The sequence below is a fragment of the Daphnia pulicaria genome, chromosome 4, assembly GCF_021234035.1.
Source record: "Daphnia pulicaria isolate SC F1-1A chromosome 4, SC_F0-13Bv2, whole genome shotgun sequence".
Lineage (NCBI taxonomy): Eukaryota > Metazoa > Arthropoda > Branchiopoda > Diplostraca > Daphniidae > Daphnia > Daphnia pulicaria.
This window is the reverse complement of record NC_060916.1, coordinates 21,964,744-21,989,335: the sequence shown is the minus strand read 5'-3', so window position 1 is coordinate 21,989,335 and position 24,592 is coordinate 21,964,744. Positions and strand designations below refer to the sequence as shown.

Genomic DNA, 24,592 nt, shown 5'->3' with positions numbered 1-24,592 from the left:
AAAAGGAATTGGCGGTGTAAACAAAATGTGAGAAGGAAGGAAGAAGAACATTAGAAGGAGGAACATCTCGGTTCACATCCAAAACAATCAAAACCTTAGGATCCAAGGTCAATAAGAGACTACTACTACAGCTTATCTAGCAAGTCTAGCGCCAACGTTTCGTAAAACCAGTAGCGAAACAAACAGAAGCCATTGTTGCAGAAGGCAAATAAAAATAGCGATGGAAAGGAACATATGAAAAAGGAGATATCCTTCCGTAAAACCAGGAAGAATTAGTTGCTCGCCCCCACCCCTCAAATTTTTTAAATGCGTCTTCCCTTCCTTCCGTTTGAAAAGCTCCGGTTTCGGTTTCTAAATGCAGTTCTGGGTCACTCGGCTGGAATCCTGGGTGATAACTATATCATCGGCACAAACGCCCCCAGGTGAACTAATAATGCGTAATCGTCATGAATCAACGCGTCTATTTAGGATACCATTCCTACAGTCCATTCTTCAATTCATCCAAAAATACACGGCATTTTTGTGACAGGATCTTGGCGGCTTCAGTGAAGAGGACCTCCGGCGCCAGTGCTCCAGTAGACTCGATGTAAACTAAACACATTTTCAAATGCATTGCTAAAGTAAGGAATAAGCAAAAATCCAATAACAATACTTACAGATGAAATGGTCGCGTGCTCGGGTCAGCTTTACAGTGTCCTCTTTTAGATCTTCGTGACGGAATACGTTGCGGCTGCAGATGTCATATCGGGCATCGTTGACTTTGGCAACCTTCTTTTCACCTGAAATAGAATAAAAAGGTAGTGCTTCACACTAATTAAGCTAGAAGAAAAAATATAGTATGTAGCAAACCTGAGTCAACCAAATCAATAACCCCAGGGGAAAAGCACTTTTGTAATCTTTGGGCAGCTTCACCTTCCACTTCCTTAAGAAGCTTCACTTGTGGAAGGAGACGGTAAAATGCGGTAGCTTGAGAAAATAGTATTTAAAAATCTCGGACCAAAAATTCTTAATCATAAAAACAATAAAACTAACCAACGGGTGAGAATTTTGCATGTTCTCGGCCGGTCCCTTTCATTGCGTGCAATTTGATGTCGAGTTCGTGACCAGGTCTCATTTTTGCGATTAGAATATTATCGTCAACTGGTCCAACTGCATCAGGGGTGAAGATATCTTTTTGGCCACCCAGTGGAATCCATTTCAAATGAGATGTCAAAACTGAAAAAAGTAGGTCAGCATTCTGTCAAAAAAAAGGTTTGAGTTTCCCTTCTTACCTCTGAAATCCCTGTACAAGTGTTCAGGATTTGTATGATCTTTAGTTCTTTGAGGATTCCACGAACATTTCACTTTTAACTCAAATTCAAGTGTATCTTCAGGAGTCCCAGTATCATCATCTAAAATGAGAGATGGGGTAACAAAGATTCAGTTACATGAAGTAAGGTGACAAAGAAAAGAATGGGTGTTTGGAGTATACCTTCAGCTCTGAATTCAAACAATCTTGGGTCAGCTTTCAATGGTATCAGTCCCAGTCTGTGGGCCAAGACTTCATCTTGGATGATTGAGGTATTGTTGAACATGAAGACTTTGTCGAAGGCCATGGTGGGAATATCAGACAGCAAAATGCGACGAAAAGCATTTGGTATGGCTGGATCAACACCAATCAAATCAAACTCCATTTCCATATTTTCCATGCGGACAATGTTAATTTTCAGCCTCTACAAAATCAAAAACAATGGTAATGCTCTCTTCTTTTCTACTTATGGTGTAGGACTACCTTTTTGAACTTTTCAAAACTCCAACTGTCGTCAAACCCATAATGATTTCCTGGGAAGTCTGTGGCTTCAGCCTAAATAGTTATTTTGATTAAATTTGATTCTATGTAGAAACATTTCTGTTATATTTTATTACATTAAGAACTTCGAATTCTGTCAGCACGAGTTCATTCCTACTTTCATCAATATATTCCTTGCTTGATGAATATTTAACTTTACTTTTACTCATTTTTCCGTTGAGCTTTAACACGTGTCGGGACGAGGGAAAAATCGAAAAATAATGACTATTGTGAAAAGTGTCGTCTGCTTTTATTTGTTTTTAAAATTTACTGTAAGATGTCGCCATCGTCTCACCACCGTCTCTCAGTTTAATTCAGTTCAAATCTGCGAAATCGCTTTTCTAAAAAACAAACGCACAACGGCTCAAAACGCACGAATATTATAGGGTAAATAACAAGAAATTAAATATTATTTTGATAGCCAATTAACCCCCTCCTCCCAAAAAAGAAAATCCTATTTCCAATAGTTTTTCAAGGAATTTGTTCAGTTCTTATATTTCTATTTTTTCTGAGGCAAATAACACATACACGTTAGACACAGTAACTGTACACGATATAAACAGTTAGCTTGGATGTTAGCGCGATACTTACGGTATAAGCTGAAGTATATTCGGCGTATCAAACAGTCCGAACTAAACTAATACGTCAGCATTTTACAGACATATAATGTATGGGTAAATTATTTCTTTCGGAGGAGAGAGAATAAATGGGGCATTTATCCTGAGACTGAACCATCTATGAAAAAAATGTATTCGTCTTTGTCGTTTATTTAATTTTTTGTCTTATTCTTTGAAAGAATGTATTTGGACATGACAGCAATTCGTGAATTGATTTTGCTGTTATCGTCGCTTGAAGCTGAAGCCCTTGGTGTTCTACGTCTCGAATACGACTCCGGTTCTGCTGTTGCCTGCGGGATCGGTCCTCGATCAGATTTTCCTGTAATTAAGAAGTTCATTTGTAAGTTTAAAAAAAATTACAATTGGTATAGGATGTTGTTTACCTGCTGCGTCTTTTTCCAAATCCGAATCCTTGTTAGTGGAACGGCTAGACAAGTACATTGAGTAGCGCTTATCGTAGACGGGCGGATCGTAAGATGAAGAGTCGACCGGCTTTATCGACGACGGCCTGGCATACGAGCTGCTGTAGCTAGGACTGTAGCTATCAGAGCTGTAACTCGAGCTTCTCTTCTCGTAATCCTTATCATCGTTCAGATAGCTCGAAAAGAAACGAGACAAACTATTCGATATTCATTAAATACCATCTGGTTCATTGGCGTGAAAATTTGATTTGTTCGTTACCGAGTAGAGGGTTGGGTGTTAGTCTTCGTGGCGAAGCGATTGAGCACTGACGAAGTCGCCTCACGCAATTTACGTAAATCTTCTTCGATATCCTGAAAGTGAGCTAATGGTTTGTTAATTGATCAAACAAAAATATAGTCAAACCAACTTATAGAATCAAAACTTAGAACCCAACGATAATTTCTAATAATTTGAGCTTATTCTATCAGATATAGAGTCAAACTATTTTTAAAAGATATGCTACGCTATGCAAACGTGGGTGGGTCGTCACAAAGCGCTCAAATAAATTTACCTCTAGTTTCATGACGGGTTCTGCGTTAGCATCATCATCCAAACACGAAGCGGCACTGTAGCGCGCCCTGGTCGCGGTACCGGTAGTCTTGACGGGTGCAATGTCGTCATCACTATCCAAGTACGACGCACGAGTGTGGCGCGAACGAACCGGGATTTTGACAGGTTCAAATTCTTCGTCGTCATCATCCAATTTCGAAGCTCGATTACGACGGGGTCTGTCTTTCTGAGTATTGACAGGTTCAATGTCTTCATCATCGTCTTCATCAAGTCTATCTCGTAGATATCCGTCTCTCTCTCGAGCAAACATCGATTGCGGAAAATGATTAGCAACTCTCGGGACGGCTCCTCGGCAACCCGGTGCCTAGATATGAAATCCGAACAAGAAAAAGTAATTAACAATAATTTTTTTATTTGATTAGAAAAAATTATGAATTTTGCTTAAGGAATTTTTATTAAAATAAAGAAAGCTAGGCTATAGCCGTATATAAATCAGCAAACTTACTGGTTGGGAAATAAATCGCGCATACAGCCTAAACACATTCTATTTTCCACCAGCCGCGCTAGCACTTGGCCAGTCGCCACTATACCATTTCCTTCTTTCCATATGCACCCCCTATCTCTATTTTTTTATTTTTGGTTCTTTAATTTACCTGTTCCGCATTCTCATCCAAGTTTTACACGCCCAAGTTCCGAAAAGAAGGGATCTGAACAAGATACGATGAGAGGTTTTGACCGATAGGAGCTAACACACAAAAATGAGCGTTCAAAATTAGACTGGCTGGATCGGATAGGAGGGAGTATGAGAGAAGGAGACGACGCCAACAGGAAGTTAAAGTAAACATAGCTGATGTTCCTTTTTTTTTTGCGACTGAGTTGAATAATAAACATTCCGTATTAAATTTTTCGACACATTTCTCCCTATGCTCATCAGTCATCTCCTTATACTAATCTCTTACCAATCCATTAGGTCTGTGCGCAGAACCGTCACTCGATTTTTCGGCAATCGCTTTACATATTCGCACAACAAATTGTCGCTAATTGTGTGAGAGGTATTCAAAAAACGTGCATCGGAATCGAAAAATGGCCTTCTTATCTCAATATGTTAAGGTTGGCAGTTTTGTCATTTTCCAATATTCGTTTAATTAAAAGCAGAGCGTACCTGCATGTAATTGCCCTGCATGGAATTGGTGTAGGGCATCGGCGGAGGAGGACCGTAGATGTTTCCATTGAGACCGCCGTAGTTGGCGACATTTCCTCGTGGAACTGGTAGTTCGTAATAGTAGCCTGAGCCCGCCATCGTAATAATCTTCATCGCGTTCCATAGAGAAGGTAATCGAATGGTTAGGCGATTATAGCAATAGTATCTCTATATGTCACTTACCAACAGGTTCCCTTTGTGCAGTCGAGTTCGAATAGAAATGAAAACGGCACTCGTTTCAGGTGGAGAAACAAATGGACTGGGAAGGTTTTTCTTTCGTCCGGCTACCGTGGAGAGTTCGTTGCCTACTGGTTTATAGAGAACTTTGGAACGGAAACCAACCCGAGTCGTTCACTGCTGAAAGAAAAACGTCTCCACAAACTTCACAGTGCAAGCGAGCGCTAAATTTAGATTAGCCTACAAGGCCGTTGCTTTCAGCAGTGGGTATACTGGATATATAACGTTGAAGGCATGCCGAGCAACACGTATATCCAAACGCAATGGATGGTGACGTCTTTGAATTATCACAGTTATAAGCACAAGATTTCCTTTTCTTTGATGCAGTACCATAAACATTCACATCCTAGATTAATGATGGATAGATATATTCCATTAAATTGCACAGGTAATAGAAAAAAGATAATCTGACAAAAACACGTCTATGGTTCGAATTTAATTGTATTTATTACTTTCAACTGACATTTACTCTGATTTCGATTGAAATGGTGAAAAAAGTTCTGCCCCCTGTGAGAATTGAACTCACGGCCCCTAGTTTACAAGACTAGTGCTCTGCCCCTGAGCTAAGGAGGCGTTGAACAACTTTACTGCAAACTACTTTATAAACTATATTCATGAAAGTAAAAAATATAATTAGCAATTAATTTGTCAGATAGTAACGTAATTCTGTTGCAACTATTGATATTACAATTTAGATGCAGAATCAATCAACCTGTTATTCTATTCTTCAATTAATTTCATATTCTTTTTCTTTTACTTTGCTATAACTTCCCTTAACACAACGTTCAGATTTTTATGGATAGATGTCTCTATATTGTTCGTCTGCTATTATTTTTGTTTGGGTTCGGTTACCCATTTACATATGAGATAGGGTCGCCATAATTCGTCATCGTCATCGTCATCGTCATCGTCTGCCCATAGGGGGCTAAAATGCGGGATCCGCTGTGGATGCCACCAGGGGGCACCACTAGATTACAAATCGTCATAGGCTAAAGTTGTGCAAGTTTATCTAGATTTTAATGCTTGTTTTATTTTAAAAATAGGGAATAATAAATTAAATAGAAATTGTAATGCAAAAAAATTAACAAATTTTCCTGTATTCTCTAAAACATTCACGCATAGAAAACATAAAACTAATGTAAAAAATAGACGTTATTTCCGAAAAAATTAATCGGCGTAATGTCGTAGATAACTAGACATCCTATAACAAGTTATAAAACAACGCTTCAATCAGAACCTCTGAAATTCTAATTAGAATTAGAATTTCGCAAAAAAAATATGGTCAACACATAAGACGAAATCATGTCCGTCAGAACTCAGAACATGTTATATTACATAGCTAAATGAGTGTATACATAGTATATACTATATACACTTATATATAATGTATACAATTATATGAGAAGGTACACCGTACACATGAATGACAGTAAGGGCAAAAATTAAATATAAAAATATATATAATTATATGCGATTATATAATATCGGATGTATAAAAATATATATAATTATATGCGGTTATATAATATCGCATATAATTATATATATTTTTGTATATAATTTTATACATAAATATATAAAGTCGTTCAAGGTATTTTCCTATCAAATTAAAGGCAGATAATTTTCCAGAGGTGACGTGAAAATATTTTAACAAAGTACCACGTAACTTGAACGGATCACATCATTACACTGATAATATCATGGAACTTATCGATTCATGTATACGTGATAGAAATATTTTGCTGCGGCAGGTGGCAGTGGAAAAGCCACCAATAAGTTTGGTTTTCCCGTCATGAGAAAACGAATCATGATTGTGCATGGTGAATTTCAACCCACCATCAATAAGCATTTCCCCGTGTTTTCTTTAATGTTGTGTTCATTTTCTAAATTAATTTTGCATTCGCACCTCGTTTTAGTTTAAGTATTTAATGCATTACACCAATTGCATTAGCATTACGCTAGAGCTAGACATTAAAAGATATTTGTACTACCATGTTCGAACCACAAAAAACTGTAGTGGTTGTTCGAAATGCCAAGTAGAAGTCAAGCGGCTCCCTCTGGTGGCCGATTCATGATTTCCACAACACATTCCGCAGTTTAGTCCCTAAAAGACGATGACGATGACGATGACGATGACGAATTATGGCGACCCTATGAGATATCAGTCATCAAGATTTGCCATTGAATTTGATCAGTCAGTTGGGGAAAAATCAATTCTTAATTATTCATCACTCATGTCTCATGAGCTTTTGCTTCTATGTTTAAATAAGGAATGATAAAAATTGAAATCGAAAAAATAGTATAGCTTTACAAGAACAATTTTGTTCAATAATGCAGTTTCTTTTTCTATTTCAGGTAGCTTTGCTATCATTTAATTCCTGATCATTGCTATTTCAAGATTTTCAACTAATAGTCTAACTGCTGTCATAGTTGGATCTGTAAGAGTGATGCATGTTAAATTCCTCCTCAGAGTGAGGGTGTGTTACAACAAAATCAAATTGGAGTGGCTAGCCTTTAGTCTAAGCTTCTTAAGGTTAATTTTCTTTTCTTCAATGACTAGAGTGTAAGTCGTCATTTTCTTTAAATTGATTGTGATTTAATCCACTTTAAAGGATTAATTGTATTCCTAGGGTACACAATGATGCTTGAAGATTGCACTTATTTGTGTTTGTGATGACCTCATTCCTCCTCTGTTTCTAATTCAAGCCGCTTTTTACTCCAAATTCAGATTTGAGGAAATCCCCACTCATTTAAATTCCCAAGCTACCAGCATGAGTCTTGGTAGAAGGACATGTATGATAAAGATCGTGACCCATTCAACCACGGCGAGTCAGTCGGTTAGTTGACTTCTAAAAATCGTTATTCGTACGCTTCTAAAACTACTGTTAGTCTGTTGAACCCCTGATCGCCTACCTTTACCGTTCACATCTTTAGATAGTTTTCAATACATTTTCTCGATTTACAAGTAACAACTTCAATTTATTCTTATTCCGTTTCTTCTCAGTTTAAATAAAATTTTACATTATTTTACAGTTTAAAACGACGTTGCCTTTGCCATCTCCATTCAGGCTTTTGTCACACAGATAGAGACCACTGGATCTTGCCGTGTTCATTCGGTCTAGGTGATATTTAGTTTATTCAAAATTAAATGTGTTGAGTTAGGACTATATTTAAATAAAAACGATTGGAGTAACTCAGTTGTGTATGCTAATACTATAATATAACTAAATTAATACTATAACCTAAATTAACGTATTATAGTAGAGTTTTCTGCAATCTATTGTAGCTACTGATTCGAAATCCCCAAGTCTCCGGTGAGAGGGTGAACTATTCTAAGAGCGACGATCCTTTTACTATTTCGATTTCCCTGTCGTTCTCAATTCTGTGATACTCACAGCCAGAGTTATAAAGTAAAATGAGACGACAATGGTTCCATTTCCATTACTGTGCTTTATTTATACCTTCGATCCGATCTTTAGTCTCAGTGAATTCACACACACGCCGAATCCCGACATGTGCATAACTACGTAGGTACAAAAGAAAAGGAAAGAAAAATCCTTCCGTCTTGGCTGTCTCTGGAGAATTCCGGAGATTGTGCATCGTCTACTAGGGGGGGAGGCGGGTATTCCCTCACGTCTTCCTTCCATTTTATTTGTTTTTGATGTTAACCTTCACGGTTTGCCATCATCCCTTTGTGTATTTAACTTCTCCAATTAAAATAATTATCAAAGGTTATTGCTGCGTGTTTCTTGTTCTTGGTTGTCGTAGCCGCTGGGCGGAGTATTATCTCGGAGAAGTTTTCCCGGAATCAAAGTTTGGCAAAAGCACGAAGTACACTAGACCCCTCGAGAGAAATATAATAAACGGGAACATGAGTTGCGCACTTTCTTTTTTTATTCTTTGATTCCAATCCAGCAGCGTTTTTTAAAAAATATTTTGTTTTCGTTATAACAAACAAATCCAAAAAATTGAAAACAAGAAGAAATCAAATACGATGTATGTATAATATGCATGTATAGGAAACGAAATGTTAAGAGTTGTACGCCCCAACGTGATGAAAACATTCAGAATTATGATAAAAGAAGAAATCAAATTTCAAAAAGAAATGGGCTCAACTTTCATGTGACCCAATATAATTCAACTTTTCCGATGTCTTTTGTCGAGTCTCACTCCGGATCAACCGTTGCGTGTGGAAACTGGACACAATTCGTGATGAGAAAGTGACGATCCAATGCGTCCGCTGGAAAATATAGAATGATCGAACAAGAAAAGGGAGTATTCAGCAGAAACAATTCAGCAGCCGTTGATCAAAGTTCAAAAATTCTATGCACAAGATATACAGCAGGGGGATTGTTATATAATAGCGTAGCACGTTTTTCTTGATTCCACACGTAAACATTGATATTTTTAAATATTTATGACATCTATATTTATATATTTTTTTATTATGTATAGAATAATAGTGTATGTAATATGCATTACGTACTATTGTACCAGAATTGGATTTTGAGTAGGATGGGATTTTAATATCCGTAGGAATAAAATCGAGGAAAGCATTGGATGAAAACGGACAAAACGTAACGCGAAAAAGAGGTCGCTCATCATCGTCGCTCCATTAATCCCAAACTTCCTCCAATTTGTCGCCCTGATTGTTGCGTTTCATCTCCGCGACGACGGCGGACATATTTTTTTTATTTTTTATTTTTCGCGGACTGCGCCAATTTTTATTTTTCTCCAATTTCGCTTTGGAGTTTGCAAAAGCGAAATGTCTCAGTAGTGAGCGATGGTGCAGCGGAAGAGGATGCGACGAAACGCTCGCCGGAAGTCTTTGTTGAAAATGGTGTAAATGACCTGAAATCATCGGGAAAAAGAAAGATCGGTGAAAAACCCTGGTACGTCAATTCGATCAATACTACTCTTAAAGCCAACTGCAAGTCATTCGTTGAATTCACGAGAGCAATAAATTTGCCCTTTTCTTTTTCTCCTTTATCGATTTGGCTGCTACACACGCGTCTGTCAGTTAGCAGAGAGAGAGAGGCATGTGACTGTTGGGCCCTTATTTCATCATGAATGGCTTACGGGATTGAGGGCCGAATTGATGTAGCCGAGCCAAAAAGCGAAGGCGAAGCCCCAGGGTTGAATGTTGCACGACGGGCAGACAGGAGCCAGCAAGTAGAGGAAAAAGAACGGCAACCAACAGGCGATGAAGGCTCCCATGATCAGTCCAAGGATGAGAGTCGCTCTTTTCTCCCGCTGACGGCTGATCCTCCTTCGCTCACGGGCCGGGTCTTTCTCTCGAACAACCACTCTCCCAGTGTCGATCACCTGTCGGTGGCATTATTTAAAAAATATACAAAGAAAAGGAAATGTCAGTTAACATTTAAACTGTTTTTTTTTTTTTACGCTCTTTTTTTTAAGTTAATGGAACTATAATAAGAAAGAAAAGAAATATGTTTGATGTAGCATGATGTGTCACCGTAAATAAACTGCAGGTGTTGCTACAACAACCTGGTCGTAAAGACAAACTTCCCGGCCATAAAGTTCACGTAAACGTATTAAGAATTTCTTTTTTTTTTTACTTTTGAAGTCTAACGTCTAAAACGTATATAAGAAGACCGGAAAGTTAGTATATGCGATAAATCTGTGGCGATGTTGGCCGTCGGATACGGAAACGTCTAGCGAAGTGTCTTTTTATAGTGTAGCCCAGCAGCACTATACTTAATTACGTTCAGCTTTCTTTCGTTTCGAACGTGTTGGCTTCAGATTCGTCGCATCAGTGGGTTATGAACGAGAGATGATGGATTAGAAAAAGATCCTCGTTCACAGTCAGACACCGAGAGGGGCAACTTCAATGGATATTATAATTGGGAGGAATTTTCAATATCAACCCTTCATTCCTCCACGAGAGAGAGATGGCATATCGAATTGATTCTGCTTTAATGGAATACATAATGAAATGGGATCAACCACCACCACACGACGACAGGCAAGAAAAACCACAATAATAATAATAAAAAAGGGGGTCGAAAACATGAGAATTCACGCGAAATTCTTTCTCCCTTTGTGCTCTTTCTTCTCCGACTCTCTGCTGTGGTGGGATCGGGTTCGATATTGATCTTTGGCGCTCCGACGGCGAACGCGTCGTGGCCACAGAACCCGCAGCTCTCTCTCACAATAAACGCAAAAAAGAAAACGTGAATTATGACAACGGACGTCATAGGGAAGCCTACACGTCTCGCAAGAAAATATATTTGACCCCCTCAGAAAAAGACCAACTGGGGAATATACATGTTGGTGGAAAAAGGTGCACTGATGGCTCCCCCCACGGATGCGGTGCATGTAGAAATGCTGTTAGCCTTTCTAGGTAAACCATCCGTGTTAGTTTTTGCCCATCCGACCCCAAAACAAACCGGCAAAGAAGAGAAATAAGATGAATGTCGTTTTCACGAAGCAGCAGACAGCAAAGAAACGACTGGCAATCGAATGTTCCCATACATACAACTGCCGGAAAGGTTGTTGTTGTTTGGTTGTTTCTTCCGCCTGAGCGAAGAAGAGAATCAAATCCCCGTGAGCTGCTGCTACTGCTGCCGGACGAGGATTTGGCGACATATTCTCCGCGATTCATCGACTTTGATTCGTGGGATCGTGACAGTTTCCCGTGCCTGGGTCTTATGTCATGCCAGCATGAATCCCATCTCGTGTGTAACCGAATGCGGGTAGTCGTGTGATTAGGCTGCCGCATAAAAGAGAACCTAGGCAACACGGCAGCGCACAGCTTGTAGTATAAGATGGCGAAGAAACGATAGGACGCGGGATGGAACATTGTCTGTTCCCATCACTCTCGACGGCCTATATTTTTCCACGTTTGTGTCTACACGCTCCCTTTCCCCTTCTGTTTTTTACAAAGGAGATTAAAAGATATATTCAACAAGACTGTTGTCGAACGTAAAAGCTCAGATCTCTCGGCGCCTGTATCTTTTATTATTGAGTTTATGCTTCCATCGATGTTTCAATTCAGATCGGTCAAAGGCATATAATAATTAATGCGAGAGACTTTTCTTTCAAAACGCCCAGCCTATTACACAGATAGATGCGCCGCGTCTGTTTAGATTGTCAACTCTTAATCATCTAACCAGCTACACAGTCGGAGTCGGATCAAAAAATCGGAGAGTATTATATCATAGTATATAGCCGATTTCTTTTTCGCATCTCGTCAATCTGCCAAATCTTCTGTCTCCCTTTTTCTCCGGTCGGTTAATTAGTTCCGTTTTCCGCACTAATGAACAGTGTCTAAGATCTCCATCGCGTATAGATTAGCCAGCTTTTGTATGGGGTGGGGTGGGGGACTTGGCTCTTTATAGCAAAGGCTTTGCCACAAGACAAATCCGAGAGACCGTTTAATGAACGAACCACCCAACAGTCGCTGATGATCAACCGCCGAATATAAATTGCACAAACGAACTGCTGTTGCTGCGGGATGAAGCGCAGCACGAGAATATAGAGAGACGGCGGCAGCCACGGTCGATCTCATATTTCTTTCGCCCGCTTCGTTATAGTCCCGTTCATTGACTTGTTATTAGCGATTCTTATTATCATTAAGCAGCCACGCCCTGACAATAAAAGAAAGAAAAAAAAACCCATATTCTTTGGCGGGATACATACGTGCGGCTTCTTTCATGTCCACTATTATACCGACGACGAAAGAGTCTATTTATATAATCAAATTCTCATCGGAACAGCAGTAGATACCATTGATACGGTGGCCGTTCATTGACGCACGTACATCCACATCACCAATGACAGGGAGGCATTAAACCATTAGTGTCATTATAAAAATATTAAGATGTGCCCCCCATCCCAATATAATTGGCCAGCTCTGCAAGAGTCTTGGAGCTTATAGCCTATATATCTTCCGGCCGTTGAACTTGGTTGTATAATGGCGATCCCCAACTCCCAACTTGAGAGGCAACTATTTTTCTGCAGGCCAGTAGCTATAGTGTAGACGGTAGTTTCACAGTCTGTGTTTTATAGAGAAAGGGCGAGCATGCTGGCAAAACTTGTGTCTGCTCCCAACTTTGCTTCTGCACCAAACGAGTCAGACGCTATTTACAATCGTTACATAGGGCTTCTAGCTACTGCGTACATTTTCCCACACCAGTGAATCAAAACGGCTGCAGCCTGCGTCCTATAATCCATCTGTATCTAAACACAAAAGCCTCCAATGCGCTTTGTATTTATGTAGACAAAAAGTTCGCTTGACAACTGCCATTATAGACACACACATAGTACTTAACAATGAAATATATTGGCTCTGCTGTACTAGTACAGGATTTCGCTTTTAAGACCAGCCCATCGCGTTTCGCTATTATCCAGTTGTTGGGTAACTATCGGCGTTGCAAATTGTGTTTAAAAACAAACTACACAAAACTGGATTCAATCATTTTGTTTTTTTCGAAAAACTCAAATGAAATAAAATTCGCTTTTGTTGCTTTAAACACAAAATAAGTTAAAATTTGTTATTCAGTGTTATCTTGATTTTAAACGAAATAAAAATCAATAAATAACTTCCTGGTCCTCAATGTGAAAAATCCTGAACGTAGCTTTCTGAGAGTTGCTTCACCAACAAGACCCACCGAGTGACTTGTACACATGGATGATTTTGGACAAGAAAAATCTGAGATGCCTGAAATCATTGAAATGTCTTCATCATAAAGTTCTAACAAATTTTCTTCTAATTCCGCCATGGTGGCCTCTGAGGCTCTGACAATAGAAGGAAGAGTCTATCTCAGGTATGCCTCTGCCAGCTTTTTACACTACAAAATAATTTGCACCCAGGTTTAAAAAATTAAGACAAACATACCTGCCACAATCGTAGAATAGCCGTAGTGCACAAACTATTGTCTTGTAGGTTAAATCTATGATTTTAGTACTTTCTAACATTTTCAAAAATTCAAAAGAAAAATAAAAGACATTTTGTCCTTCACTATTGCAGTCTGCAATCTGGGATTTGGCGGTTTGAGATTTGCCAATTGCCAGATTGCGAAAATTAACTCAAGAGAATTTTTTTATTGAATTTGTCTTTTAAAAAAACAAATATTTATTATGGTAATTTAAAAAAAAAAATAAAGTAAAACCAAATAAACGGAAATAAAACTGGCTATTAAGATCAAACTAGATATTGAGATCAATGCAAAGCGGAAAATGATAGTGGAAAAACTCTCCTTTGTTTGTCTAGATGCGAACATCAATCATTATATAGAGTGTATACATCTATTAAAACAGATACTGCACCACCAGAGTTTCCTAAACTACAAGGAAAAAAAAATACATAATATCCTTTTTTTCTTTTTCATCTTCCTGCTTCGGTTGTTTTATTAAAAAGTTTATTGGAGCGTGATTTTTTTTCCTTGATGAAACGTTTTCTGCAATAATAATTGCTCAACCTTTTGGTTTCCCCAAAAATCATATTCTCCTTTTTTCCACTTAACATTTCGTTGTTCCTCTCGTCTTTCTCATTGACCTCGGCGGATTTTATGCCATCAGAACTTTGGATTTTATTTGCAGAGTTTGCACTGCTGCTGACGCGGAGCATTATACATGTCTATATACTTCCGTAATGGCTCGCACCCGCCTTCCCGTGTTTATTGAAACATATGGCGAGGCCCGGTGTTTTCCAAGCGCCATATTTGTTGTTCTTATTTTTCCTTGATTCAAACCAAAAAGTTTGAAAGTCTGCGGCTGCGGTATACCAACCGGCACTCAAACCAGCCAGGCCGTTTCACACATGTGTCCTCATTTGCGATCAACCCGCGCACCCGCCAGTTATTCAGCAAATGGGAAAATACTTGGATATTGATGTATCGGAGATATATCCTTAATTGACGAAGAGTTATGTACACGGAGTTGGCCGTGCCCCGTACACACACCTTCGGCTCAACATACATATAACACGCTTAGACACGGTTCATTATACAACGGAACTCCCAATCTTTCCGTTTATACCTCCTCCCCGTTTGTTCTAGTTAATAAACGCCTCCACGATATTATCTGCACTCTGCGACATTTCCTATATACTTGCATGCACTAACGATGGTGTTTTGGCAGTCTCTCTTTTTTTGCTTCCCGCGTTATTCTAATTAAAACGGAATGACGATCGAAATGGGAAATTTTAGCGTTTTGCATAGTTTCCGCTGGCACAGGCGTCAGTCCGACGATGTGAGGTCCCCCGGCGAGCACACAGGATTTTTCTCGTTTTTGTTTGGCATATCCATTGGCAAACGATAGAGACGGCCTATATCATATAATGTAATAAGCGTCCCATTTCTTTTTCGTTCCTCGGCGTCGATAGAACAACATATAAAACAAAACAGCTCCGCTGGCTTTCGTTTCCATCCAGATTTCTTCCTTTTTACTTTTTCTTCTTTTTCTTTTGGGCTGAGCCGATCAATAAATATGTTTGGCTCCTGCTGAGCTCCTATTACCGCAAAAGATATCCCCCCCCCCCTTTGTTTTGTGTACTGGTTATTCCGCATGAAATATATCAGGAGCTTATGGGTGTCGCGCCATCATTAACATTTGGTGGTGCCCAGCAAGTTATGCGAATGATGGCCCAAAACCGCTGTCAAATAAATAGTTATACAGATAATAGAGTGAGTTAAAGTGGCAAATTTATACCTGTCGTTTGGCTTTGGAAGACTTTTTGTGGACGCTGCCGGAATTGGGCCGGCAGAAGCGGATCTTGAGGGGACGGACGACGGTGCAACGGGCCAAAGTGCCCGAATCCGACGACGAAGGATCAAGTCCCCCGTCGCTGGCCATGTCGTTCTCGTTGTTCAGGTCGTGACTCCCGCTGGATCGCAACGTCTTGTGATTGCTGGCGGCCGAGGCGGCAGCCGAAGCGGAAGCGCAAGTCTTGCCGCCGGAAGTCGGCGGCGCCGGATCGGTCATCATGCTGACGTTGTCGGAAGCGTTGATGGGCGACGGAGATTCCAGGTGGTTGAGGTCGTCGTCATTGGTGGCCGACGACCATTCGTAAATCGACGACGAGTTCATTTTGCTGGTCTCGGCCGGAGCGCTCCCTTCCGCCAATCCGGTGGCCAAGATCCGCCTGGCCAATTTTTCGAACCGACTCGGCGGCTTCTGGCCCAGCAGCGGCGTCCGTTTATTGGGTACCGGCGGGACAACAGCAGCGGCCGGGGCCGCCGCCTGCTGCTCGCAAATGGTCGCCATGGCCGTCGGTTCCGGTTCGACTTTGTGGTTGAGGATCGGCTGCGGTTGCTGGTCGCCACTGAAACATTTGACGGTTGAATAAGTGACGCTGCTGCTCTCCACCGTGAGACACTCGAAAGTGACGCAATGTCTCGTTCCCAGCGCCGCCGTCGTCGTTCGATCGCCGCCATTTTTGAGCGACGACGGACGTTGAGCTGCCGGCGGCAGGGCGACGCCCTCCGCCGGAATGTCATCCGTCGGCTGCTGCAGCTGCTTCTGGCACGGATCGTCGCCGGTGGATGAGGATTCGTTGATGGCCGTCAGACTGGGCGCCGCCGAGGGGGCGTTGGACGACGCCTTTTGCTGGGGAGACGGGCGGAAGGGCTGGTCGACCTTGAACCCGTTTCTCGGCTTGTTGTTAGTCGTCCGGCATCCGTCAAAGACGCTCAGCCGGTCCACCGACAGCGACGGCCCCCAATTCGTTGTCAGATTTCTCAATCCGACGTCGCCTATCGACAGACTGTGCCTCCTGATGTCGGCCGTCTCGCTGATGGTCCTGTGCTGTTGGTGGTGGTGGCCGTCCGGCAGCGGTTTGATGTTTGTGAGCGATCCGCGGGATGAAGGAGCCACCGGAGCCGGAAGGCTCCTGTCACCCTGGGCACTGCCGTTGTTATTAGCGATGACCGACTGTTGCGTCGGGTGCTGATGATCTTTGCCGACGGCGTCCGTGCCGGCCAGCACGGCCACTTTGATTGGCTTCATCTCCAATTCTTCCTTTTGTTGTTGCTGTTGTTGCATCTCCGCCTTCTGCTTGGTGAGGCGCCTCTGCTGCTGCTGTTCCAGCTGTTCCTCCTTGGTCTGCGAGAGTTTGCGCTTGATCTTGTTCTCCTGGGACCGGCGCGCCCTGGCCCTGGCCGCGTAGTAAATCCGGATGTACACAAACACCATGATGCAACTGGGGATGTAGAACGAGCCCAGGGCCGAGTACAGGACGTAGCCGATGTCTTCGCTCAGCTGCAATACATTTCCGGAAATACAAAAACAAAACAGGTCATGACTTATCATTTCAAAAAACGGCGGCAAATTCAACTGGGTGTAATAAAGGAGAAAACACATTTCTTCGACTGGGTAAATTAATACTATTAGTTCTCCGACGCTTTCAATTTTCTCTGCGTATAATAAGCGCTAGCTGTGCTGCAGTCCCTTGAACTGTCACGTAATTGGAATCCAGGACCTGTGCGTAGACATATAAGACGCACCCGCTGCTGCTGCTGCTGTCGGCCACGGATGGTTGAACAGGTGACGGCATTTGTCGCGCATATCCCCCCGCCGAGCTGCCGCTCTCTATTTTCTATAGGGCCGTCAGTCGGGCAACAAATTACGTTCGTATCTTTCACGCTGGATGTATCTATACGGCACATTTCTACGGGCGACAGGCAGGAACAGCAGCAGCAACGAGCTCGAACTTGAACTCTGCGCTGTCTTCCGCTGATGTTATTGTGTCGTCAAGTGTTTGCTCTAGCGTATATAGGGCGGCTCAGTTATGCTTTGCTTTCTTCTTCTTCTCCTTTCTTTCTTTCTTTATTTTGCTGTTTTGTTTCGTGAAGAAGAACGGTAAAAGCAAAAGACGCAATGAAGAATGGCAGCTCGGCATGAAATTAGTCACGGCTCTCCTTGAGCCTCCGGCTGGCTCCTGGCTCCTAGCTATAAAGCTCAGCTGCTGTGCCGTCTCATGTCTAAATTGCTTTTGATACTTTGGCTCATAACGAGCCGCCCGCTGCTATTATAGCGCGTCAGTAATTAAGTGTGTATTTATAGACACTTTGGAGGCTGCCGGATGATGATGATGACGTAGGCGCATCTAGACGGAAACATTGCGCTCTCGCTCGAATCCCGATCCACTATTTATAATAATAGTTCTTATATAGGGAATAATGGCAACTATATTTACGTGGCTGCTGAGCCCGTTGCTATATCATATATGTGGGTCATAAATCCATCGCCGGCGATTGCCCTTGATATGAGCGCCAAAGCACACGAATGGGAATTGGATCGATCGGCGGCTGAGATGGCCGAACGCAAAGGAGAAAACGCGTTCGCAACGAAATGTTAAAAGGAGCTGTTGCGTTAGCTATATGCCTATACATCTATAAATACCTTTTGATGTATAAGGTTGGATTGGTTCGTTTATATCGTATTGGCCTATCATAACGTAACGTGACAGGCAGCGGATATACGTATTAGACGTATATCTCCAAAACGATATGGGAGAAATAGGTATATACCAAAAACTGCTGCTGGATATTATATATACTCTCTGCCAAGGACGGCTTTTATAGATATAAACAACGATTGACCTGGATCTATCAAAGGCGCGACACACAATGTCTAACGTCCTTCTTTTTATTGTTGTGTAACAATAGAGACAGAGAACAGACCGCGGGAGGGTGGCTATAGCTTAAGACTTGGCAGGGTCACCATCACACACCGATCAATTACCCACTGTGTTGTATTATCTTTATAGGGCGGATCTTTTTATTTTTATTTTGATCGTGATGAATAACGACGTTGTATAGACTTCCATATTTAGCCGGAGACGGGTGATGTAAATCATCATTTCCAAGTGGTTTATGAAAGGCTTTAATGTCGACTATTCCTTTTTTTAAAAATAAGAAATGAAAATACGAGCTATTAGTACATGCGGAATTGCACGACTGCTGCTATCTTATATACATTCAAATAATAAGGTCAAAGTATACGTGCCGGTCCGTGCCAAACTCTTTAGACTTTTTATTTTATTCTCTGCCGAATGCGCCGAAACAGAACGTCCTCTCACCCGGCAGTCAGGAAAACCCCCAGGCGACGTTCTTCCTACATACAATTGGCTCGGACGATATACTTGTGAGGATTCGCGACAATTTCGTACACTGATAATTGAATATCTAGCTTCTCTGCAGCAGCAGCAGCAGCAGCCTCACACGTTCCGCTCACGCCAGAACGTGACCGGCATCTGTTGACTAGACGTGAAAATCAAGGGAATTAAAAAATAATAAACAAATCTCAGCTATATAGATATCTATAGCCTTTATTTATACAACATCCAACACGCGCACGGGGTGAACGGATCCATGTACAGTTCACTGCCGTGCTGCCCAAACCCTTCCAAACGCTTCCGGATGGCTGGCTTCGTGCACAGACTCTGATCAATGATTTAACAACACGTCTCCAACGACCTGCAGCATTTCATTCCGCCTTCTGCTAGCCGCTGTAGCCTACTTGTGAGTACGAGTGGCAATATAATCCAGCCATCATCATCAGCGGCCGCCGAAACTTAACCGTGATATTCTCACAGCCCTCAAGTGTGCGCTGTTATTGCCCAGACGTGATTAAATATCTACTTCTACATACTACTGTATTAATTATATTTATGCTATAAATGTTGCTTTATTTGTTTCATAGTTTTCTCCGCAGTTGTGCGTCCGGCATTTGCATATCCATTAACAAATTGTCTAAACTAAATTTTTTTTAAAATAAAGCGATTGTGCACTGCTGAATTCTTTTCCTGGGCGATGTTCAAGCCAGACGCGGGAATAAAAGTTGGCCGGTCTCGAACAATTTGCTGCTGCTGCTGCCTATGGCATACGCAATGGATGAGAGCAGAGCTATAGAGCAGCAGAGCTGTTGTTCTTGTTGTTGTATTACTCCGTGAATATGAAGCCGTTTTCGGGGGCTTGCATATTAATACACGCACGTGCCTGTTGTATATACGGGGGTGGGCTATACATATACGAGAGTAGCTAGGCTATATACTCCAGCCTACCGACGTCGACGTCGTCGTCGTCGTTTTTTGATGAGAAAAGGACCGAAGGGAACAAGTCGAGGGACGGCCCCTGTCTCTCACCCAAAAGAGAAGAAGAAGAAAACAACTTTTTTATTTTTTTGTGTTTGATGGAAAATTCCCTGTAGGTATAGACGCCGGTGCTGCTGCCGTTGTCGAACGAAAAGAGCGGAATGAGGAAAGTGAAAAGGGGAAACACACAGCACACAGCCACACACACAGTCATCGTTGATGAGATTCATTTCTATATTCTCCCTGCTGTCTTTCCTTCCAGGAGAGATATTTTGTCAACTGCTCGCGCCTTTGTTGTGTCCTCCACAACGAGACGAATTCCTCATTTGATTTCTTTTCTTCCTTGATTCGTTTGTTTGTTTTGGCACATCTCTCGTGATTGTGAATGTATTCGGCACGCAGCGACGCCTCCTTTTATGTCTATACGACGACCTTAGCTGTTGTACACCTATAACCATGTCTATGTAGACATATGTGCTGTTCATCCTTGGCGCATGAATTATGATAACAATAGGAGAGAGAATACGTAATTCTGCCTCCCATCTCTCATTCTTTTTCAAAGAAACGGGTCTTAATTTTTTTCCACTTTCTTTCTTCTTCTTCTTCTTCTTCTTCTTCTTCTCGTTTTATATTCATTTCCTTCCTTGTTTCAGACATAGGCCTAATGAGAAATTTGAAAAAAAAGTAATTATGTGTTTTTGCCCGGCTCCAGTAGATTCTACTCTAGGCTTCCGCGGATGTTTTAATATAATATGAAACATTCGATGGGCGGAACTGCTACCTCCCCCGCAACAACAAAAAAACTGATTGGATTTGCCCCTTGTAATGTAATAATTTGCAAATCCCGAAATAGAAACTGAGCTGTGATGAATCGATCGGGCGGGAGGCAAGAGGACCAATATGAGGTCGAGTGCTACAGCCGGAATGGCCACCAAACAATCAATAGTGATCATTCTTTTACGTAGCCTCTATATTTATATTAAAAGGTTATATTGACACAGCAGAGACATCGAGTGGACTCAGCTGGATGCCTGATGGCCCCCCGCCAGGCAGAACGCGTGAGCTCTCCAGCAAAGACTTTTGAACTTTCCCGCGCTCTTGCAGCAGCACGCCGGTATTATACGCTCTGTCTAGAAGCGCGTTATGTGCTCTAGGCAATACAAGTTGACACGCTATTTGTTTGAGAGAGTCTTACTCCAGACTCCCGATCCCAACCCTGGAAATAAAATTTCAAAGCTGTCCTGTTTCAATAATACGAACGACGAATTGTTTGTTTAAACTCCAGCGTCAGCGCCTTTATACTTTATCCGTTGCGGCTCCAAACTTTTTATTATGATTCCCTAATATATTTGACGTACCGGTACATATTTATAGTTCTCGGTATTAGTAATACGTCCCAAAATATATATACCAGCACAGTTTCGATATACTTTTGTTATTGCGCAATTTGCCGATTTTCTCTGACGATATAGGGAATGAGAAATATGCGTATAACGTGAATTGTACACATGCTAGAAGACATGCTCTTTTATCGTCATCCTTTTCTTCCATAGCATATTCCAATTCTATCGCATTTGCGCTCATTTGTCGCTCCTTTTTCTTAGAATGCGCTCGTCTCTTTTAATTCGACACTTGCGCGCACACCCGCGTTCTTAATGTCTAAATCATCACCTGCACTGCTGCACAGCATATGTGACGTAACCATAACTTTTCCATACATGTTATAGAGTCACATGATATTTCAAGTCTAAAAGTGCTGTTAGCGTGACGACCAGATTCTTGGGAGATTCGGCTAGCACACAATCCATGATTGCAGTTGGAAACAGGATTTCCAATTACGTAACGCTTGAATATTCCTTGATGGGATCAAATGTAAGATAGTCCGCGTTTCCCTGACTAGACACGCTGGGCAGCAATGGGCAATGGCCAGAGCAAATGGCCATGAGATAGGTCCGTTTCGGTGTTATAGGACCCGTTGAACCCGCAGCATCAAAGGATCGTATCGCGGCCGGTTCCCCCGGTCCCCCAACGTATTGCATCAATGGTGGGACGACGCGGGGGTGTTCGAATTTCCCGCGCGCATCTTCTTATCAGCTTCTCGGTGTCCAATACTCTAGAGCCATGGCACACACTGCACGCAGTGGCTCACTATCCGTCCTCTAGACTTTTATTACATCGCGGGAAATCAAACCCCCCCAAAAAAGGGGGGAAACATAAAAGACAGTAGATGTTATATACATTATATATCGATTTCTATCTGTCTGGAAATGAAATAGAGAATCTACTATACACATGCAGCGACCGGATATTTTTGAAAAAAGATAGCATAGGTCCTGTGCTGCTGTATAATATTCAATGCCCTATTTGTTATCTACACCGTCGATGAAAAGCCAATTAACCAGCAACGATCTTGTATATAGATTGTGAAAGTTACAGCGGATAGTTTGACAAGCTCCAGCGGGGTTTTTCCACAGAATAAGTGGCTCCACTTTATGAGCTATAAACAACTGGTTGTCTATATGCTATACGTATATAATATCTATCCGCCTATAATATCCGGGGAAGTTGTTTTATTTGTTCTTCTTTGTTGCTTAACAGGGCCCCCTTTTTCCCTATCATCAACTTAGTCGATCTGGCTGGAGAGATATTCTCGACGTTGCCTTGTTATTAGATTTCCCTATGTATATACTGGGCTGGAACCGCTCCCCCACCAAAACGAGGATTTCCTAATGAGAAAGGAGAAGAAAAGCTCTACAATCTACAGTCCTGCGATAAATAAAAGGGAGACGAGAGAGAATATAAGTTTCCCGCGAATGAAGCAAGTTCCTTATTTTCTCTCTCTCTAGCTCACTTCGATCGAACTTGGGGCTACTGCTGCTCTCCAACCACCACCGACCGGGGCCTATTCTATCACACAACCGCTGGATAGCGTCGAGTAAATATAGAGACCCGACTCTATAACGAAACGCAATGAGAGAATATAACTCGATCCATACATAATAAGTAGAATATATAGTGAAACTATACAACAGGACTAATTTATGTGTAAGAACGATGAGGGTCTAGGGCTTGTATAATAATAATACGGCTGCCAAAGCTGAGCCACAGTATTATAGGCGGATGACGTCGATATGGCGTGCCATACGATGGCCGAGTCAACATATAGGAGGCAGCTTACATAGTTCAGTCACGTTAGATCTTTTTTTCTTTTTCCTTTTGGCTGAACGCTGTTGCAGCAGCAGCAGGGAAATAAGTCCTGGGTACACGTGCGTCTATTCGAGCCCCAATCCATCTTATTCTTCTTTCTAGATTCGCTGTGCTGTGCTGCCCAGCTTTTTTCCCCATCTCATTTTCTTATTTAAAAGGATCCAGTCGAGTCGTTATAAAGCAGCTGCCGCTGGTTCTCTTCTCCAGCATCCTCTTAGTTCCCGGAAAAACTAATAAATGGGCCGAATAATAACATTCCTGATGCAAGAGTGAGTAAGAGGCAGGCCCAAGCCGCATCATCATCCATTTAACATGCCACTAGAATATTTATTCATTTAACTCTATATATAGATAGTGTGGTGCGGTGGGGGTGTATGGTATTTCGTATATCTAAAGCTATCACTGATGTTCTCTTTCGAAAAAGAAATAAATTATAAGAATTATAAGAAACCCTCTGAAGCTCAAATATGTATACTGTATAATTGTATATAGGGTGTGGCCGCGCGTGGGCGTTGTTATATACAGTCGCCCCGCCGCACTTGTTGGCCCATCTATATTTCACATTTGGGGCTCTTGTATCAAATAATAGACTCTTCTTCTTAGCCCTTTTTACGAGAGAGAGTTATTGTCAACTTATTGGTCTGTGAGTGCCGCCGAATGATGTTATATTGCCCATCACGCTATGTGCCATATCCTCGAGGCCAGCACAGCCGTGGATGACGAATTGATACCACGGACGAGCGCGATATCCATGGGGGATATCCGCCAGATACTCGCAAGGGCGAGGATCTTGAGCGGCAGCAAAAGGGATCAAGGATCGAATAAAAACGACGGAATTTATTTAGTGCCGCCGCCGCCGCCGGCTTTTATTTCGTCTACTATTATGTACATTCTCTACTCCAAAATAAAAACAACGGCCTCGAACGATGTACAGTAGAGAGTTAAGTAAATAATTCCCATATAATAGTATAGTATATAGCCTAACTCTGTTTCAATATATAACTATCACTCACACGGTGTGTTTATACTGCCGTATGAGCTTTTAACCTTTTCTACAATTCTCTCTCTGGCAACTACTTGCATTAAATTTCCGTCTAGATGTATTCTCTCCTTTGAGACTTGTAATAGCTCACTCCGGCTGTGACCTATAAAAGGCACACAAAGTACTGGCTGTTTATTTTTGGGGCTTTTCTTTTCCTTCGCACTCCATTTCCATTCTTGATCCTGTTCTGGCGATGATGATAAGTATAGCTAGCCTAATATTTAAGACGCGCACACACTCGGCGAACTCCATTTGATGTCATATAATGCGACGACGACCTTTTTAAACAATTTATAACGACGATCGCAAGTGTGTATGCCGACTGTATTCAAACGGCGCCACCATCAATGTCTAGCTGCTGGCACTTGTTGTGCTATTACCGGCTGTTTTTATTTGGCATTATATTATTATTACGGTCGGCTCTTTTTTT

At 41.7% G+C, this 24,592-nt stretch overlaps 3 protein-coding genes, 1 long non-coding RNA gene and 1 other non-coding gene across 7 annotated transcripts in view; 1 reads left to right on the top strand and 4 right to left on the bottom strand.

The window, feature by feature from the left end:
- Nucleotides 1-444: 444 nt before the first annotated feature.
- On the bottom strand, nt 445-2,061 carry LOC124337578 (DNA-directed RNA polymerases I and III subunit RPAC1-like). The gene is made up of 8 exons (XM_046791618.1): nt 1,906-2,061; nt 1,772-1,843; nt 1,472-1,712; nt 1,272-1,391; nt 1,033-1,215; nt 850-966; nt 657-779; nt 445-591 (listed from the first exon to the last, which is right to left on the bottom strand). Exons 1-8 carry the CDS (start codon nt 1,996-1,998, stop codon nt 479-481), a joined length of 1,062 nt encoding a protein of 353 aa, XP_046647574.1. The 5' UTR covers nt 1,999-2,061; the 3' UTR covers nt 445-478.
- Nucleotides 2,062-2,560: 499 nt separating this feature from the next.
- On the bottom strand, nt 2,561-4,959 carry LOC124338076. Its single transcript, XM_046792127.1, has 6 exons — nt 4,802-4,959; nt 4,580-4,726; nt 3,419-3,781; nt 3,127-3,218; nt 2,829-3,064; nt 2,561-2,764 (listed from the first exon to the last, which is right to left on the bottom strand). The coding sequence occupies exons 2-6, from the start codon at nt 4,715-4,717 to the stop codon at nt 2,598-2,600; spliced, it is 996 nt and encodes a 331-aa protein (XP_046648083.1). The 5' UTR covers nt 4,718-4,726; nt 4,802-4,959; the 3' UTR covers nt 2,561-2,597.
- A 397-nt stretch (nt 4,960-5,356) lies between these two features.
- On the bottom strand, nt 5,357-5,428 carry Trnat-ugu. Its single transcript has one exon. It is a non-coding gene; the product is annotated as a tRNA-Thr (tRNA).
- Nucleotides 5,429-6,810: 1,382 nt separating this feature from the next.
- Nucleotides 6,811-8,943, top strand: LOC124335800. 2 transcript variants are annotated; one of them, XR_006916917.1, is made up of 4 exons: nt 6,811-7,388; nt 7,584-7,692; nt 7,889-7,977; nt 8,142-8,943. It is a non-coding gene; the product is annotated as an uncharacterized LOC124335800 (long non-coding RNA). The 2 variants fall into 2 exon arrangements; XR_006916918.1 differs by lacking the exon at nt 6,811-7,388 and having other exon boundaries at nt 7,400-7,692.
- Nucleotides 8,841-24,592, bottom strand: part of LOC124335798 — a 29,858-nt gene continuing 14,106 nt past the window's right edge. The window contains exons 3-5 of one of the 2 annotated variants that reach the window (XM_046789257.1): nt 15,530-17,077; nt 9,935-10,180; nt 8,841-9,706 (exon numbers count right to left, since the gene is read on the bottom strand). In XM_046789257.1, the coding sequence (XP_046645213.1) occupies nt 9,626-9,706; nt 9,935-10,180; nt 15,530-17,077 (1,875 nt within the window). In that variant the 3' untranslated portion in view covers nt 8,841-9,625. The other variant, XM_046789258.1, reaches the window with a different exon arrangement.

Bases quoted from the DNA above. Each gene is read 5' to 3' on its own strand.
- LOC124337578 (XM_046791618.1), bottom strand. From the start codon at position 1,998: ATGAGTAAAAGTAAAGTTAAATATTCATCAAGCAAGGAATATATTGAT. The intron at 1,844-1,905 runs GTAATAAAATAT...ATAACTATTTAG, and splicing joins CAGAATTCGAAGTTCTTAAT to GCTGAAGCCACAGACTTCCC. The intron at 1,216-1,271 runs GTAAGAAGGGAA...TACTTTTTTCAG, and splicing joins CTTGTACAGGGATTTCAGAG to TTTTGACATCTCATTTGAAA.
- LOC124338076 (XM_046792127.1), bottom strand. From the start codon at position 4,717: ATGGCGGGCTCAGGCTACTATTACGAACTACCAGTTCCACGAGGAAAT. The intron at 3,219-3,418 runs GTAAATTTATTT...GCTCACTTTCAG, and splicing joins AACCCGTCATGAAACTAGAG to GATATCGAAGAAGATTTACG. The intron at 3,065-3,126 runs GTAACGAACAAA...AATATCGAATAG, and splicing joins AACACCCAACCCTCTACTCG to TTTGTCTCGTTTCTTTTCGA.